This window comes from Micropterus dolomieu, linkage group LG08, assembly GCF_021292245.1.
Source record: "Micropterus dolomieu isolate WLL.071019.BEF.003 ecotype Adirondacks linkage group LG08, ASM2129224v1, whole genome shotgun sequence".
NCBI lineage: Eukaryota > Metazoa > Chordata > Actinopteri > Centrarchiformes > Centrarchidae > Micropterus > Micropterus dolomieu.
In genome coordinates this window covers 31,921,079-31,940,981 of record NC_060157.1, presented here as the reverse complement: position 1 = coordinate 31,940,981, position 19,903 = coordinate 31,921,079, and the positions used below count along the sequence as shown (strand labels likewise).

The 19,903-nt window shown below is 40.4% G+C and overlaps 1 protein-coding gene across 1 annotated transcript in view; it reads left to right on the top strand.

Annotated features, from left to right (window-relative positions):
* The first annotated feature begins 10,473 nt into the window (after positions 1 to 10,473).
* Positions 10,474 to 19,903, top strand: part of LOC123975021 (paired box protein Pax-7-like) — a 27,795-nt gene continuing 18,365 nt past the window's right edge. The window contains exons 1-4 of the mRNA XM_046056111.1: positions 10,474 to 10,558; positions 12,474 to 12,709; positions 12,826 to 12,970; positions 13,305 to 13,433. Of these exons, the coding sequence (XP_045912067.1) occupies positions 10,474 to 10,558; positions 12,474 to 12,709; positions 12,826 to 12,970; positions 13,305 to 13,433 (595 nt within the window). The remainder of the gene's footprint in view (positions 10,559 to 12,473; positions 12,710 to 12,825; positions 12,971 to 13,304; positions 13,434 to 19,903) is intronic.

Genomic DNA, 19,903 nt, shown 5'->3' with positions numbered 1-19,903 from the left:
GCTTCATTAAGCATGTATCCAATCAGTCACACAGTAGCTTGGCACGTCGCGCCGCAGTTTACTCCCGGCCTATAACCTGTCTGTCAGTCAAACGGCTGGAGTTCATTAGAGACACTGAGAGCCGGCGACAAATCCCCACGGATCTGACCTGTGTATACAAAGGCAGGTGATCTGACCCTCTAGGAGGATATCACCGCGTAAACAAAGATATTGTGCCCCTTGAGAGGAGGGAAAAAAATGAGCGAAAACACTCAGAGATCCATAAAAACAGCCTGTGGGATGCGCAAGGTCTATTCAGGGAGGCAAGTAGGGGGAAATTGAAGAGAAAACACTGCTTTTCTGTTTCTGCTGCAGGTTGTTAGGAATTAATAAAACACTAGCACATAAATTGAGCCTGGTGGCTGTAAACCAAAATGGCCAGAGTGTATGTGTAGCTAAGGAGACATTTAGATCCAAATAGGTCCCACTCAGTATTGTAGAAGCCAAGTTACTCTCAAGTTACAAATATATCATCTGGTATAAAGTTACATTGAAGGTCAAGGATGGGATTTCTTACTATTGCATACCGCACGTTTTTAATGTGAGTACCATGCATACCAATTGCTTAATTTTATCCAACTGAATAAGATTGGAGACTGGGCAACAGAATTGGTTTATCGTGGGTAAACACAAGTTAAGGAAAATCTGTTGTGTGGGAAAGAAAGTCTTATCACTCTGCCCTGTTAATAAGATTAGAATGTGAAATATTCATTGGAAAAGGCTTAATAATAAATGGTGGGTATTAAAAATGTAATTAATTCAAATTCCATCCATGAATTTTTAAAGGTACATTATTAAGAGTGCACCAACAAGCCATTTCATTGATGTAATGTTGTAATGCTGAAACTTAAGTCCACCTACCGCTCATCCATTCATTTCCCACATGCTCAACAAAAGTCTTTAGGAAAGACTAACGGGCCAGTGTGACAGCAAGGTGAAGTGAAGCGCTCCCACCCCCCCTCCCTCCCTCCATTTAGCATTAGCACTCACACCTCCCTGTAAACTGATTGCTGACAGGAGGCGAAAAACGAGGCCAGGGTCAATAATTTAAGGAACTTGAGGCTAATTTTAATCTATTACCCTGCTATGTGCATACAGTGTGTCAAAGGTAAGGCCGGAGAGGGATTCGTCATGTGATTCATACTCCGGGGAGAGAATTAGTTTCATGACACATCATAATTTAATACATTTTAAGGAACTCAGCATGACTTTGCCAGGCTGATGGAGGGAGGGGAGGAGGGAGGGAACGAGGGGAGATGAAGAATGAGAAGGATATTAAATTATGGAGCACCTTAACAGAGCAATCTGTCTTAGAGAGACATGATTGCCTCACCACTGTGGATTGATGATAATCTGTTTGTAAGGGGCCTTGTAAAGGCTACAAGGGCTGTAATGTGTGGGAGCTCTGAGCTCTGGTCCGGACCAGAACAGACCAGTGGATGGATCCCCTATGTAGTACATTTAAAAACAATAATAATAATAATAATTGCAGTGGTTGCAGGTTGGACAAGCAGCCACAGGGATTTTTGACAACATGGCGACCCAAATGTTGCTCTTGTTAATGTCTTATTACTGATCTATGACAACACAGTACTTACAAGTTGGAGAACAACATTAAGACATACATAAGACGCTTTCGGTTGCCAGGTTGTGAGAAGACTGTTTTCTTTTAATAAACATTTAATTAATACTTATTTGACATTAACAGTAAAGTTTAAAAGTCATTAATTAAAGGTTTCTCACTTACTAGTCAGACATCAAGATGAACTGAAGAGATTAGATGAAAATGAACAACAGGGATTTTTCTGAATATGGCAAATTGTTTTCTTATTAAAGGCTTATTACTGATCAATAAAGCATTAATACAAGATGCATTAATATAAATAAAAAGTGGTTTCATTCAACAAAATCCTTCATGAAGTATGATTTATTAAAAATTGCTAGCTTAACTTTTTGAAACATGAAAATAATTAACTAAAAGTTACTCGGTTCATTGTCTGGCTGTTTTTCCCCCCTTCTCCTCTTAATCCCTTCATGAGAGTGCAGCGTTTCTCACCTAAAGTACACTTAAAGTTACACTCTGACAGGTAAGGTCAAGCACCTTTTTTTCCCCCTTTCCTCTTATTTCCCTCAGTCTTTCTATTCATCGCAGTCACACAGGCATTGTCTTGCCCATGTTCATGCCTTGCAGCTCGGGCTGGAGTGGGGAATAGTAAACTAGCCTATCACTGCCAGGGCTTACTTCAGAGAGCAGGAAGGCTTTGGCTGTCATAGGTTCTCAGGATCAGAGAGGGGACACTTCATTTGCCGGTGCTGAGGAAGAGAAGAAGGTGGAGGAGGAGGAGGGAGGGGATGAGGTGTATGTGCCAGGGTCAAGTGCTGTGGAAAAACCAGGCAGTTATCCAATAGAGCTTTGCTCTCCTCTCTGCTCTCTGTTAGTGTCTTATGCAGCCCACTCTGTCCTGAGGCTTTCTCGGCTTAGCCCGTTCTGTTGTGGTAAGGGCATCCTGGATCAGCATTTGAAAGGCATTATAACTGGAAGAACTGGAGCTGGTCTGTTAAACCTGCACTGCATCACCAATTCATGAGGTTCAAGAGGCCCATCTGAGGAAGCAAAGCATGTGGATCAGATGCGTTTAAGTGACTTTGTTATGGAAATGAACAGAAATCGCCACTTCGAAAACGGAATATCGAGTGGCATTCGGTGCGTGTTGAAAAAAATGGTTCTGATAAATGTAAGAGAATTAAAAGGAATCTTGTGTCTCACATAAATCCTGATTGTTTATGTTCTCCCACACTTCTTCACTTCCAAACCAGCAGGGAAGGTGCTATAACATTATGCTGAACAGATGCTGTAAACACAGAAACGGTTTACACTTTCAGGTAATTTGTTAGTAAGCTGAGAAATTTCACACTGTTGTGTGATATGTATATAACATCCATGGAAAGAAGGAAGGAGTTATGGAGGAGAGATGAGAACAAGGAGAAGTGAAGCCTCTTTGTTCGAATCCCTGAGTAAATGTTGAGTGGTTAAGTGGATTCACTCACACGCTCCATATATCCATCCACATGCCTGCTACAGCAGCCCCTAGTGGATGTGATGGACATTGCCGAATTGTTTTTCAGTCCACTTGACAGGCATATAAGAGCGAATCCCTCCACCACCGACCGCACACAAGCTATCTGTCAGATCCCGCTTTCCATACTGACTGGCTTGACCTGTGCACACACAGATCTAGGCTCGGGAGGAGGAGGAGAAAGTGGAGAAAGCAGATCATAGAGGGGAGAAGTGAGATGAGAGAGAGCAGAGAGGAGGAGGAAAGAAAGTATTATCAGTGGGAAGGACAGTAGTGGGGAAGGGGATAACACATAACGCCTCACTGAGCTATACAGAAGCAGGGGATGTGGTCATCTGACAAACTGGAACCCCACCCATCTGCCACCTACAAGCCAGTCTGATATTACCACCTGTCAGGTGCCAAATGCTGAATGTCTTTGACAGGTGACTTTGATATTGCTTATCCACCAAAGATACCTGTAACGTTTAATTTGTAAGCTACATTTTATATACAGTTCGGGATTGTATTACTGTATGGCATATTTGAATTATACACAGTGTGGTAATTGAATTTGTACAGTAATATGAAAAGCGTTTGAAACAGCTGTGCCATTTTTTGTAACAAAACAGTCAATAAAATTCAGTAATTAGCAAAGCTGTCCGTTTCACTACTTCATATTCATGTCATAAATACACAAATGTCAATTAGGTGGTAATCTGCATGAGAAAACAATTTGGTTACAATAATCATCCGCTTGTGATCACTGTAAGAGGTTTCCACTGTATTAATATTTGACTGTCTCAGTTAGCCTATACCTCAGCTTGTGCTTGCTGTCTGTCCCTACATGCTACTGTAAAATCTATCTGCCCGTGAGTGAAGGGAAAACAAATGGTCCTCAATCTTTGCCAGAGAATTTGACGTTTAGATGCTACTACATATAGAGTCTGTATATGTGACGCAGTAGCATCTAAACGTCAAATTCTCTGCTGCCTTCATGGCAAATGCTAGTTGCCATTATTCCCATGTGGTGACTGATTTAAGGATTAATTACACACTCCAGCCACTGCATAACTAAGTTTATTAATCAAATCTAAATTTACTCTTGTCACTGTACTTACAGTTTTATACAGTAGGCTACAGGCTGTAAAATAAAAATAGCTTTTAAATGTTGAATGTTTCAGACATTCCTTCCCCCAAATACATTTTGGACAACAAGATTAGCAACTTCTTACCATTACCAGCTGGTCAGAGGTAATTTACATAATTGCTCATAATTTCAGATAAAGGGATTATTCAAAGATATAGCAAATTCACTGCCAGATTATTTACATTAAAGGACTAGTTCATCAGTTTGGGAAATACACTATCTTGACCAGAATTTGACGAGAGTATTGATACTGCTCTTATCTGTGTGCCAACTATGTAGCTAGAGCTGTGAGTCAATAAGCTGAGTTTAGCATAAAGACTAGAAGTAGGGGGAAAAAGATAGCATGACTCTGCCCAAATCCCAAAAGTACGCTGAACAGTACCTCTAGAACTCAATAATTAACATGATCTATATTGTTTGTTTAATATACACACAAGCTAATTGTAAATAACAAGTTGTGGTTTACAAGGAGCTCTGAGCTTCTGGTTGCCAAGAAGTAGTGTTAATTAGTATCTTTGAACTTCGGGGACAGCCAAGCTAGCTGTTTCAACCTGCTTCCAGTGTCTATGTTAAGCTAAGCTAACTGCCTTCTGGTTCTAGGTCCATAGTTAGTGTACAGACATGATATCTAACTCTCTACAAAAAAAGTGAATTTCCCAAAATGTTGAACTACCACTATAAACAAAAAAACCTTCTATGTTTGTATCAGAATGTAGCCTATCATTTTCATCTCTATAAGGTAGGCTACACATGAACCATAACAACTCATAACATTAGCCACCGAGGCCTGTTCACCCGCACTGCCTGCAAAACATCGTGATGAAGGTCAAAACTTAAGTCTTGGGGCTTCACAGGAACAGACTGCATACCCGCTGGAAATCCCTGTTCCTATTCCCAACCAGCCAAAGCCCACGCTCACTGCTCCCCTATCCCCAAGAAGCATTCCAGGAATCTGTTCTCTTTTTAATTAGTTTAGTAGAGAAATTGATTTTTTTTTTTAAATCTAGGGTTGTAGTTTTCAGCAAACGGCAGCAAACAGCCCAGCTGGGGACAGGGAAAAAGACAGACAGAAGCTCCCTTTGAAATATACCGATAAGAGTGAAGCAAACATTATAAATGATAATAAACTTCTACAGTAGACACACAGCACTACTGACATTTATTCTACAGATGTTAAGAGATGCAATCCTTAAGGTTTTCATTAAATCAGACTATGTTTTTCATACTATTTATGGCCGGCATTTTGTCAGCTATAGCTGTTAGAAGTATTTATGTTCTTTAATTACCTTGATATGTATTATCCCATGCTGGATTTAAATGACCTACCTATGCAAGAAATCCACAGGAAACAATGCAGCATGTAATCCATCATTACTGTTTAATATACAACATATAAAACTGTAATATATAGTGTATATATTTATAGACTTAGTTTTATATGAGCCTGTTTACTCCTAAGTGCCGATGCAAACCAAACATTTCCTACTGATGCAGCATCACTATTCACATTACTGTGCAGAAGCCAAAGGAAACGTAATGTTTGTCACAGTGCTTAGTGCTAACTGCAGCAGCTCATCAAAAATGCATTTACGAAACAAAACAGCATTTTTGTAGTAAGAAAAAGTAAATAGTAGCATCAGTTTGTGGTTCCTAATGTATCAGATGGACTTTTCATCATTTGTAGACAAGATTAATACCATTCAATGGAAAAGTAATCGACATCTGTTGATTTCCAAGTAGTTTGTTTTACTTTGGTTTCTATGGTTTTTACTGTAAGTGCATGGATGTGTCAAGTGATTTTACAGAGCCATTTTTCTCTTGGAATTGGACAGGCGAGACTTCCCACCTTTCAGCGCAGAGTGTCTTATTAACCCACTCATAAAGTCCCCTTGGTTTTCTTCAGCTGTTTTTTGGCATAATTACTTGGAGGCATTTTCTTGATTAAAACGCTGTCTTGGAGGGGAAAGAGGGAGAAAGAACATTGCCAACAGCTTAGTTCACTTTTTTTTAAAAAGATGGAGTGTTCAATAGCTCACTTTTCCTCTAAAATCAATGTTAATCTCTGTTCCCTTTTTAAAATTAAAGTGGGGTGTGCTTCTGATAAAAATGAATAATCGGTGTCTTTATGAGAGTGCAGATGTGGAAAATTATAGACATACAGTATGGGGTTACAAAGTCCAAATTAACAACAGAAGCAAATGTTTAAGAGCATTACTGAAAAATGAATGTAGTGATTTGAAATGGCTTCCGTTATCTACAAACTCTGCAGGTAGATTAAACAGCCCAGGGGACAAGCTTCCCGTCTGTTAATGCTGATGCTGTACGGCTTTTATCACATAAGGAAAATGAGACCAGGGCTTGCAGAAATATGCAGTATGAGCACGCATTAGGCAGGTGCAGGAGAAATCAAGCATGCACTTAAATGATCAAGCGATGGACGACTACTGATTTACAGACAGATTATAGTTTTAGATCTTTGCACATTGTGGCACAGGAATTGATGCAACGTAAATATACAAGTATCTAATCATCCTCGTTAACCATTGAAAATGCTGAAAATGAACACCGACAGGAACATCTGAACATGATCTGTATCAAGGTGTAGCATAATGTAGTTAAAGCATAATATTTACATCAGTAAATGCCCTACTGTATGAATAGAATTTTGTCAAAATGTGCACAGTTACTTGGTCTTATTACCACTGGGCTGTTAAACACAACATTATTTTTCATTAAGTAAATCATGGAATATATCAGTCAGAGGTTCTTCTGGTTGCCTTTCTTTACTATTCTAACAGGTCTGATTAGTCTGATTAGTTTCAGTTATAAATTTGAAATCTTCATGAAGTAAAACCCCATTTTGGATATTATTTATGGTCAGCATTTTTCTCTGCAGTACCCATTCTGTAATTCCCTCTAGTAGTTTTTATTGTTAGTGGCAGACTCTGCCATTCCTGTACAGGATTCAAATTTCCTTCTCACTATTTACAGGAAATGAGGAATGCATGTCATCCAGCATTGTTTTTTTATTTTTTATATTTTTCTCATTCATATCACCCTCACTGTTTGCACTTCACTCTCCTAACAAAATATCATGCTGTATTAAGGTACTGCTAATGCAAACCAAACATTTCCTGCTGCTGCTGCTGTTTTAAATGCTCAAATTAAAATTCAGCTAGGGAAATAGAGCATGGCTTTCACTGTGAAGCACTCACAGGAAACGCAATGTATTTGTCACCAATTTGCGTTGACTGCGATTGTTCATCAAAAATGCATCTACAAAAAAAATTTCAGCTCATGCGCTGATGATATTAAAACATTTGTTTGGCTGCACTGTGAACAGACCCAACAGTTCACAAACCGAAGTAGGTGCTCAAGAAGTTTTTGCTGCCGTTTCCAACAGTAACTATGGGTATCTCCAACCAGGACTAAAATCTTAAAGATTCTAACTTCAGGAACAAATTAAGAGATATTATTATCAGTCCAAATTGCTGTTGCTATTCAGCATATTTTGATACAGTATGAAAGGCATAAAAATCAAAACCACAGTGTATCCTGCTAATTAAGCCTTGCTTGGTCCTTGCTTGCTATAGTTGGTGAAATTTTGTTCCCATTCCAATTTACCTTCATTGAACTTAGGCTGGAAGGTTGAATTTCCGGGCATCTCAGCAGGGTTATTTTCTGAATATCTAAGTTTGAACATCATTGTTCTCACCTCTCTGAATGAACCAAACAGTAGGTTGTTTCAGTTTATGTTGCAGGTTTTGAATAAAATGCTGTAAACACACTTAGTGAGAATGGGTCCTTGGTGTAGACATATGGCAGCCCTCTAAATTGACACCATGACTCGCCTTCCATCACAAAGCAAGCATGAACATCTGTTAGAAGATTTTAGGGGGCTCAGATAAATTGGTGGCACGTTGGGCAGGCTCTGGAGGCAGCCATCTTTACATAGGTTGTACATTCATTGCATCCAAAGTGAATGAATTCAGATGTTGTACCCAGATTTGGGCAGGATGACAACACAACCAATCACCACTGTTAAAAGGATAGTAAGTGACTGTGATCCAATACACTGTTTGTTAAATTCAGCGAATATTTCCTTGTGGTTTGCTAGCTGTCCGTTTTGTACATGCCCTGGAAAAAAAAAAAATCTGCCCTGGCTCTGTAGATGGAAAACAAAGAAAGTGGGGTGGACCTTGCCACACAAAATTGTTCCAGTCAATCAGCTACAGTTAGTGGTCGTGCACATGAGTCATGGGGGAAGGAGGGCATTGGGAGAGAGTTCTATACACCGGTATGTTTGAACGTGCTGGACTCTAGGCACTTTGAAGAAGGAGAGTTGGTCAAGTAACAGCCAAAGAGGAAAGATCTGAAAAGTTTAAACAGAGGTGAAAGTTATATGACCAGGCAAGGGCTAAGGTGTTTCAACCCTGGACACCGAGACCATTTTACACGCCTTCATCTCATCACGCCTAGATTATTGCAACAGCCTTTTCACCCGTTTAACCCAAAAATCTATTGATCGACTCCAGACTGTCCAGAACTCAGCTGCCAGGCTTTTAACCAGAACAAAGAAATATGACCACATCACTCCTATTTTAGCTTCACTACACTGGCTCCCAGTATGTTTTAGAATTGACTTTAAAATTCTATTGATCACTTTTAAAGCTCTTCATGGCCTCTCGCCTTGTTATATTTCTGAACTTTTAGTCCCATACGCACCAGCACGCACCTTGAGATCCTCGGGCAGAGGTCTGTTGTCTGTTCCAGAGTCTCGACTGAAAACTAAAGGGGACAGAGCGTTTGCTGTCAGGGCCCCGAGGCTCTGGAACAGCCTGCCCGAGGAAATCAGGTCGGCTGAGTCAGTGAACTCTTTTAAGTCCCTTCTTAAAACATACTTTTATAGGAGAGCCTTTCCCGATCTTATTTGACTTTATTTTATCCCTTTTATTTTATTGTATTTTACTAATTTTATATTAATCTGTATTTTAGTCTTTTCAATGTTTTCATGCTCTTATCTTGTTTTTTTGAATTATTCTTTACCCTTGTTAAAGCACTTTGTAACTGTGTGCTTACAAATAAGGATTATTATTATTATTATTATTGTCAACTATTAAATCAATCTGCAGCTATTTTGATAATCAAATGATCTGTTTAAGTAAAAATTCTCTGATTGCAGTTTCTTAAATGTGAATATCTTCTGGTTTCTCTGTGACAGTAAACTGGGAAACACTGACCCACATTTTCTGACATTTTATAGACCAAACAACTAGTTAATCAATTGAGAAAATTAGTTGCAGCCCTATCCCTGAATAATGCCCCTACCGGTGCAGTATTGTGCTGTTGTAATAGTATTACATATACTGTATATATACTTACATATTCATCTGACCTACTTTACATAGTCATATATATTTTTTTTTATGGCTCCACCTGTAACCTCAGAATTTATAGTATTTTGCTCTATTCTTTTCATTTGCTCTTTAAAATATGAAAATATGAATATATAAATAAATAATAAAATAAATAAATGTCTTTAAATGTATTTTTCTATATTATTTTGCACATTAAGCTTTAAATGTCTTCTCCTGAAGCTCCACCAACAGCAGGGATAGTGCAGCCTGTTTGTAGCTTAAGAGACAAAACCCAGGGAACAAAAGTGTGGCATAGTCATGACTGAAGGTCAAGTTAAAATCAGTTCTTCTTTCATCAGGATTTAGCAGAAATGTGTTTCTGTTAATGATGCTTGTCAGGTTTTTGTGTGTGTGTTTGTGTGTGTGTAGATACCAGCAGCAGCTCGGGATCAACACACACTGTTTACTGCAGGTGTTTCTGTTTTTCTGTCCACCCCTGCACCATGCTGCTGCTGTATCCCTTCGCTCCCATTGGCTGCTGGAACTTGTTGGAGCGTCTCCCTCTCGAATAAGAGAAAGCTCCAAGAACCTATCAGTGCTCACGATCCGGCCCCCCTTCTGGAGCCCGCCTGGTCCAGACTTGTATCCTGGGGAAGTAGTCCTGCTTCCCAGCGGTTAAATAGCCCATGTTGGGGACTCCCTGCCGCCTCAGCATCTCGGATCGCTCATTAACCTCTGGACCTGTCAGACCGGCCCTCCTTCACACGCTCGGGACCAACAAGTCTCCCCCTGAACTGGACCTCCAGAGACGCGTCCGTCCTTTTCCTTTTTCTTTTCTTTACCTTTTCCATCTGTTTTTTTTAATGGTACAATGTCGTCTTTGCCAGGAACGGTTCCGCGGATGATGCGCCCGGGTCCCGGACAGAACTACCCCCGTACCGGATTCCCTCTGGAAGGTAGGCTTCGGTCCGCAGCCTGCTGGGCCCAAAGAACCGGGAGAACAGGAGAGTCTGTGAGGAGACTGAAAACTTGAGAGCTGCTTTTGAAAATAAAATTATGCCGATGCTAAGCTAAAAGAGCCGAGGCCTTTTTTTTATTACAACCCTTTACCCCTCCCATGCCGGACTCCTATTAAAAACTACCTTTTTAACTTAATATTGAACAGCACAATATTTATATTTAGGCTGTTCAATATGAATCTTTATAGGCCTAATATGCAACAGCCTAAATATATATATTAGGATGTTGAATATTAGGTAATATTTACCAGACTAACATTAAATTCCTGGGCTGATTACTAAATGGTCCTCGGCTCCCATGCACTTAATTTATTAATCTATGAGGGTCTAAAAGCATATGGATTTCTTTAGTGCCCCGCGCCTGGAAGGTGAAGCCAAAGCCCAGTAGAGGATTAGGCTACAGAGGTGTGGACAGCTTGATGGGGAATAATGAAGAAGGACAGAAGGAGCTCTTCACCTCCTCTTCATCATAGACACGCGACGTCCGATAATGGAACTCTGTTTGTCTCTACAGTTCAATAACCGAGAGAATAATAGAGTTTACATTCATATCTTTACACTTCTTTAATATCTTTATAGTTCATCAATATGTTCCGGCTTGCATTAATATTTTTCGGCCTTCATGAATATGTTTACACTTCTTTAATACATTTTTTCGGCCTAATATGCTCCGGCCTTTGTTTAGGCCTATATTTTTACAGTTCATGAATATGTTCCGGCCTACATTAGTATGTTTCAGTTTACATTAATAGCCTATGTTTACACTTCATTAATATGTTTAGACTTTATTAATAGCCTATGTTTACACTTCATTAATATTTTTACACTTCATTAATATGTTTAGACTTTATTAATATGTTTAGACTTGTTACACTTTATTAATATGTTTACACTTCATTAATATGTTTACACTTTATTAATATGTTTACACTTTATTAATATGTTTACACTTTATTAATATGTTTACACTTCATTAATATGTTTACACTTTATTAATATGTCTTCATTAATATGTTTAGACTTTATTAATACGTTTAGACTTTATTAATATGTTTACACTTCATTAATATGTTTACACTTTATTAATATGTTTACACTTCATTAATATGTTTAGACTTTATTAATATGTTTACACTTCATTAATATGTTTACACTTTATTAATATGTTTACACTTTATTAATATGTCTTCATTAATATGTTTACACTTTATTAATATGTTTACACTTTATTAATATGTCTTCATTAATATGTTTAGACTTTATTAATATGTTTACACTTCATTAATATGTTTACACTTTATTAATATGTCTTCATTAATATGTTTACACTTTATTAATATGTCTTCATTAATATGTTTACACTTTATTAATATGTCTTCATTAATATGTTTACACTTTATTAATATGTCTTCATTAATATGTTTACACTTTATTAATATGTTTATACTTTATTAATATGTCTTCATTAATATGTTTACACTTTATTAATATGTTTACACTTCATTAATATGTTTACACTTTATTAATATGTCTTCATTAATATGTTTACACTTTATTAATATGTTTACACTTTATTAATATGTCTTCATTAATATGTTTACACTTTATTAATATGTCTTCATTAATATGTTTACACTTTATTAATATGTTTAGCCTACACTTTAGAAATTAATATGCTTCGGCCTGTGTTAATATTTTTACAGTTCATTAATATGTAGATCATTGATTAATAAGCTCTGGCCTTTATGAATATGTTCCGTCCTCAACCAGCTAGCTGGCAGGCGGGGAAACGGACCCTGTTCCGTCTCCTGGTTAAATCATGACAGCTGAATCCGGTTCGTGTCCTCCACAGTGTCCACTCCTCTGGGTCAGGGACGAGTCAACCAGCTCGGGGGGGTCTTCATTAACGGCCGGCCGCTGCCCAACCACATCCGACACAAGATAGTGGAGATGGCCCACCACGGGATCCGGCCCTGCGTCATCTCCCGACAGCTGCGGGTCTCCCACGGCTGCGTCTCCAAGATTCTGTGCCGCTACCAGGAGACCGGATCCATCCGGCCTGGAGCGATAGGAGGCAGCAAGCCCAGGGTGAGCAGAGCCGGCCACGGAATACGAACTAATAATAATGATACGGTTCTTTTTTTTTCCGGCCTCGTGCCAGTGTTGTTTGGCAGCACGCGCTCACCGACCTGTCCCACCTGCAGCAGGTAGCCACGCCGGACGTGGAGAAGCGGATAGAGGAGTACAAGCGGGACAACCCCGGAATGTTCAGCTGGGAGATCCGAGACAAGCTGCTGAAGGACGGCGTGTGTGACAGAAGCACAGTCCCTTCAGGTGAGGCCTCCTCCGGTAAGCCGACTTTAATTCCGTTCTTCATTCAATTCAATGAACAGGAAGCGGAGCTGGGAGGGGGCTGTTATCATTATTATTATTATTATTATTATTATTATTATTATTATTGTTGTTATTGTTATTGTTATTATTATTATTATTATTATTATTATTATTGTTGTTGTTGTTATTGTTATTATTATTATGAATGTTATATGATTATTATTACCTATTATTATTGTTATTAGCCCATTGTTTGTTTGTTTTTTTTATCGCCCCCCATATTATTATTAATATTCTAAATGTTATAATCATTATTATTATAATAACTGGAGCTGCTGTCTGTCCGCAGTGAGCTCCATCAGCCGCGTTCTTCGAGCTCGCTTTGGGAAAAAGGACGATGAGGAGGAGTGTGATAAAAAGGATGAAGACGGAGAAAAGAAAACCAAACACAGCATCGACGGGATCCTCGGAGACAAAGGTAGGCCACTATCCGGGACCGCAGGCCGAGGACCCGGCCCCGCAGCCCGGCCGGCAGCTGCTGGTTGTCTGTCTGCCGGTGAATTGTTACAAATTGGGCCTAAACGGCGTTTTGTCTCTGCGCGCTGCGCTCCATCCCAGCAGACAGCAGCCGCTTCATTATTCATGATGGGGCGCTGGGGAGGACCGGGATCCCGTGGCGCTGTTTAAACGCTCCGATGTGCTGTCGATATCAATTAGGCCTAAAGGCTGACAGGAGTCGGCCGGGAGCTGGGGCCCACAGACCCCAGAGATAAATGTTTAAATGTGGAGAAAAGAATCCTCTTCTGTTCCCAGTCAGAAAGATTTGATTAGACAGACTGATCATTTTATTGTTCATGTTTTATTATTGTATCACACACAAAAAATACCTTAAATCTTCTTTAAGGTGTAAAATATTAAGGAACAGATGATTTTAGGTTACATTTAATCTGTGCTGGCCTCCAGGGTTCTGTAAATATTTCTACACATGGATGAGTAAGAGAGGATTTAAGGAACGTTTTTCTCAAATTATAAACTGGAAACATATATTTATAGATATCCTGAGATGCTTCACACCATGAATAACTCATGGTGGTTCACTCAGGGTGCTGCAGCAGAATCATTTCACTATTTGGCTGGAGCATTTTGGAGAATCAGCTGTTTGTGACTTTGACTTTAGGCCTGTGGTTCCTGATCACTGCTTCTACTGGTACCACTGGTTCCACTGGTGACATTTATATTTTTCCAAACTCTATCATCTTTCCTCCTTTTCATGTTCTTCCAAAGATCAGCGCTGCTACTGTCTCTCTGTCAGCCGGGCCTGGCATTTAATCAGTGGAAGACTTAGCTTATTACAGCTGGTAATGAAACCGGTGTGTGTTGAATGGGAGCGGGGTGTAATAGCTGGAAGGCATGGTAAGAAATATTTTTATCCCCTATCAGCCCTCACTCTCACAGTCCCAGGCACATGCATTCTGTTAAAGGGTTTTAAAGCAGATTAAATTGAGCCTTTTATTTCTTTTCACTTTCATCTTTCAGCGGCTCACTTCGTGGTGTGCAGCCAGCGGCGCAAATTCGGGAGATTTGAAGGTTTCCTCTCCTGTTGTTTAGATTGTATTTTCAAATATTCATTTCATTTGCTTTATGGGATTGTTTCTGGTGGCATATTGGCAGGGTCTCAGGCCGAGCCAAAGAGATTGAATCTGAGTGAAGGTGGTGTGACTGAGACTAACACTTTTTACTGTTTTTACTGATGCTACACATGCTACATGCTAAAAGGTTTACAGACACATCAGAAGAGATCAATCAGTCTGTAGAATTAGTTCATGCAGTAACGGCATCAGACCGCTGTAGAAAATAATGATAATAATGATCATATTCTGTAGATTACTGTTTAAATGTGATGTATTTCCAGAACACAGTGGAAACATAATCAAAGAAGTTCTTCTGATAGAGTAGTTCAGGGTCAGGCTGTTTACAGTCTGTGGAGGGTTCTCCATGAACACTGTGTTCTGCTTTGCAGATTGTGGTCAATGTGCTGGTTCCCACACAGATGCACAACCTGTGCAGTCACCTTGGCTGAGAGAAAGGGCGTGGACGGTGAGGATGGAGAGAGTACCCAGTGGAAGTTACGAGAAGCAGCTTTACGGGTGGTGGAAGTTCCACAGCAGCTATTAATCACCCTTTTCCCCGGGCAGCCTCCTCCACTCCATCTGCACTTTCTCGCAGCTATTTTGCTGGGTGAAATTGAGGGAGACCCAAATGTTGGCTGGAGATAACACAATCATCACAGCAGCCTCTGTCCTGGGCTGAGCATCAGCGTATTAAACTGGGATTAACCTCCCCTTTCCCCCACGCCACCTCGCACCAAACACCCACATTTTAAGGGACATATTAAAAAAGATGCTGGAAGCCAGCATGCAGACAGGACTGGCACATATACAGCAGCAGTAATAATCAGCATCTCTTCTGATCATCCATTGATCACTGAAGTAAAAAGGTTTCTGCTACTTTGACTACTAACATGAACAGGCTGACCTGCTGTCTGTCTCCGAAATTAAAATGTTATTCATATTAAAAATGTCCACTTATATAAACCTTTGTCATCAATAAGCCAGACACGTGCTGGAAATCAGCAGGATCTGCTGGTTCTGGTGGAACATGACTGTAGTCCACATAGGGAGCTTCATATTCCTGCAGCAGCTGTACTGGTGAGCAAACCTGAAGCCACAGACTGAGGCAGACTTCAGACCTGAGGCCACAGACTGAGGCAGACTTCAGACCTGAAGCCACAGACTGAGGCAGACTTCAGACCTGAGGCCACAGACTGAGGCAGACTTCAGACCTGAAGCCACAGACTGAGGCAGACCTAAGGACAGGATTGTAGTCTGTGTTTCAGACTTGCAGACGTAGGGGAGGACGGAGGAAGTGGAGCAGAGTGAGCAGCTTAGAGGCTTTGATCCTCAGCTGCTTCTGCTTATCAGAAACATTTGTGGTGACACTTCCACAATGAGAGTTCATCATAAGAGCTGGTGCCAATGCTGCTTTCAGGTTTTTCTTGTCCATTAATTGAAGCCCATTTGCTGCATGAGACAAGACCCGTCTGGGCCTCTGCCCCCACCCCCCACCCCCGACACACACACACACTCGGACGGCACTTAACCCAGCGAATGCTTTCACATGTTCTAAAAGCCTGAAATACATATCAAGGTCATGTTAATATTATATATTATAATGTTAATTATTGAGATTAATGTTCATTAGTTTTCCGGTATTGAGATGCAGCACAATTTGAATAAACAATGTCACACATAAAAAATAATAGCTGATGTCTTTTCCACACTTTTCCACACAAACATCATATGTGACACAGTGAAGTAGCACATGCGATTTTCAGAATGTAAAATAATATTAATAATTATACTACTACTACTACTACTACTACTAATAATAATAATAATAATAATGTGGAGGAAATGTAGATGAAGATGTAGAGGAAAGTCAGTCCAACATCAGCAGAAACATCAGAAATGATTCGGCCTGTTTTTAAATTATGTTTTCAGTCTTTTGGAGCATATAGCAGAAAAACAGAGAAGCAGCCAAAATGACTTTTTATTATCCATTTCCTCTATAACAAACTTATTCAGAAAGCAGCAAATTGTTCTTCTTCTCCTCCTTGCTGTCCGCTCTGACCTACATGTTGATCTTCCGTTATTTCCGGTAGTACTCTGGCGTCCTCTGTAACGGCTCAGAGAAAACAGATATACACAAAGGGGCACTGCCGGCCTGAGAGGGGGCTTTGAGTGAGAGAATAGAAGCCCACTTCTTTGCCATGAAGTGTTCAGGAGCCATCCCTTAATCCTCCTCTTAATTCACCGACAATATGCCAAGTATCTTGTCTGATGACTCGATGGGAAACTGACCAGCCAACAAAACAGGAGCGGGGCAAAAAGAGGCAGCTCGGGGGTGAGAGCAGTCAGGGGCCTCTGCAGGCATTAATGAAGGGTCCACACAGACAATATGGCAACAACAAGTAAACAAACACTACAACACACAGTCGATACAGCAACAACAAGTCAACAAACACAGACGATACGGCAACAACAAGTCAACAAACACCACAATACACAGACGATATGGCAACAACAAGTCAACAAACACCACAACACACAGTTGATACGACAACAACAAGTCAACAAACCCACAACACACAGACGATACGGCAACAACAAGTCAACAAACACCACAACACACAGTTGATACAGCAACAACGAGTCAACAAACACCAAAACACATAGTCGATACGGCAACAACACACAGACGATTCAGCAACAACAAATAAACAAAAACCACAACACACAGACGATACGGCAACAACAGGTCAACACACACAGACGATACGGCAAAACAAGTCAACAAACACCACAACACACAGACGATACGGCAACAACAAGTCAACACACACAGACAATACGGCAACAACAAATCAACACACCCAGACGATACGGCAACAACAAGTCAACAAACACCACAACACACAGACGATACGGCAACAACAAGTCAACAAACACCACAACACACAGACGATACGGCAACAACAAGTCAACAAACACCACAACACACAGACGATACGGCAACAACAACAAGTCAACACACACAGACAATACGGCAACAACAAGTCAACAAACACCACAACAAACAGACGATACGGCAACAACAAGTCAACAAACACCACAACAAACAGACGATACGGCAACAACAAGTCAACAAATACCACAACACACAGAAGATATGGCAACAACAAATCAACCAACACCACAACACATAGACGATACGGCAACAACAAGTCAACAAATACCACAACACACAGAAGATATGGCAACAACAAATCAACCAACACCACAACATATAGACGATACGGCAACAACACACAGACGATACGGCAACAACAAGTCAACAAACACCACAACAAACAGACGATACGGCAACAACAAGTCAACAAACACCACAACAAACAGACGATACGGCAACAACAAGTCAACAAATACCACAACACACAGAAGATATGGCAACAACAAATCAACCAACACCACAACACATAGACGATACGGCAACAACAAGTCAACAAATACCACAACACACAGAAGATATGGCAACAACAAATCAACCAACACCACAACATATAGACGATACGGCAACAACACACAGACGATACGGCAACAACAAGTCAACAAACACCACAACAAACAGACGATACGGCAACAACAAGTCAACAAACACCACAACAAACAGACGATACGGCAACAACAAGTCAACAAATACCACAACACACAGAAGATATGGCAACAACAAATCAACCAACACCACAACACATAGACGATACGGCAACAACAAGTCAACAAATACCACAACACACAGAAGATATGGCAACAACAAATCAACCAACACCACAACATATAGACGATACGGCAACAACACACAGACGATACGGCAACAACAAGTCAACAAACACCACAACAAACAGACGATACGGCAACAACAAGTCAACAAACACCACAACAAACAGACGATACGGCAACAACAAGTCAACAAATACCACAACACACAGAAGATATGGCAACAACAAATCAACCAACACCACAACACATAGACGATACGGCAACAACACACAGACGATACAGCAACAACAAGTAAACAAACACTACAACACACAGACGATACAGCAGCAACAAGTCAACAAACACCACAACACACAGACGATACGGCAACAACAAGTCAACAAACACCACAACACACAGTTGATACGGCAACAACAAGTCAACACACACAGACGATACGGCAACAACAAGTCAACACACCCAGACGATACGGCAACAACAAGTCAACAAACACCACAACACACAGACGATATGGCAACAACAAGTCAACAAACACCACAACACACAGACGATACGGCAACAACAACAAGTCAACACACACAGACGATACGGCAACAACAACAAGTCAACACACACAGACGATACGGCAACAACAAGTCAACACAAACAGACGATACGGCAACAACAAGTCAACAAACACCACAACAAACAGACGATACGGCAACAACAAGTCAACACAAACAGACGATACGGCAACAACAAGTCAACAAACACCACAACACACAGAAGATATGGCAACAACACACAGACGATACGGCAACAACAAGTCAACACACACAGACGATACGGCAAGAACAAGTCAACACACACAGACGATACGGCAACAACAAATCAACACACACCACAACACACAGACGATACACCAACAACAAGTAAACAAACACTACAACACACAGACGATACGGCAGCAACAAGTCAACACACACCACAACACACAGACGATACGGCAACAACAAGTCAACAAACACCACAACACACAGTTGATACGGCAACAACAAGTCAACACACACAGACAATACGGCAACAACAAGTCAACAAACACCACAACACACAGACGATACACCAACAACAAGTAAACAAACACTACAACACACAGACGATACGGCAACAACAAGTCAACACACACAGACGATACGGCAACAACAAGTCAACAAACACCACAACACACAGTTGATACGGTAACAACAAATCAACACACACAGACCATACGGCAACAACAAGTCAACAAACACCACGACACAGACGATACGGCAACAACAAGTCAACAAACACCACAACACACAGACGATACGGCAACAACAAGTCAACAAACACCACAACACACAGACGATACGGCAACAACAACAAGTCAACACACACAGACGATATGGCAACAACAAATTAGATATATATATATATGTCAAAACATAAAAGTAAACATATTTGTTCACTTCTTTTCCTTGTTTGGTGTCTCTCAGGATGACACGACTCCAGTTCCAGAGGTTTCCCCCGGCGTTCAGTGTATCCGAGTCGA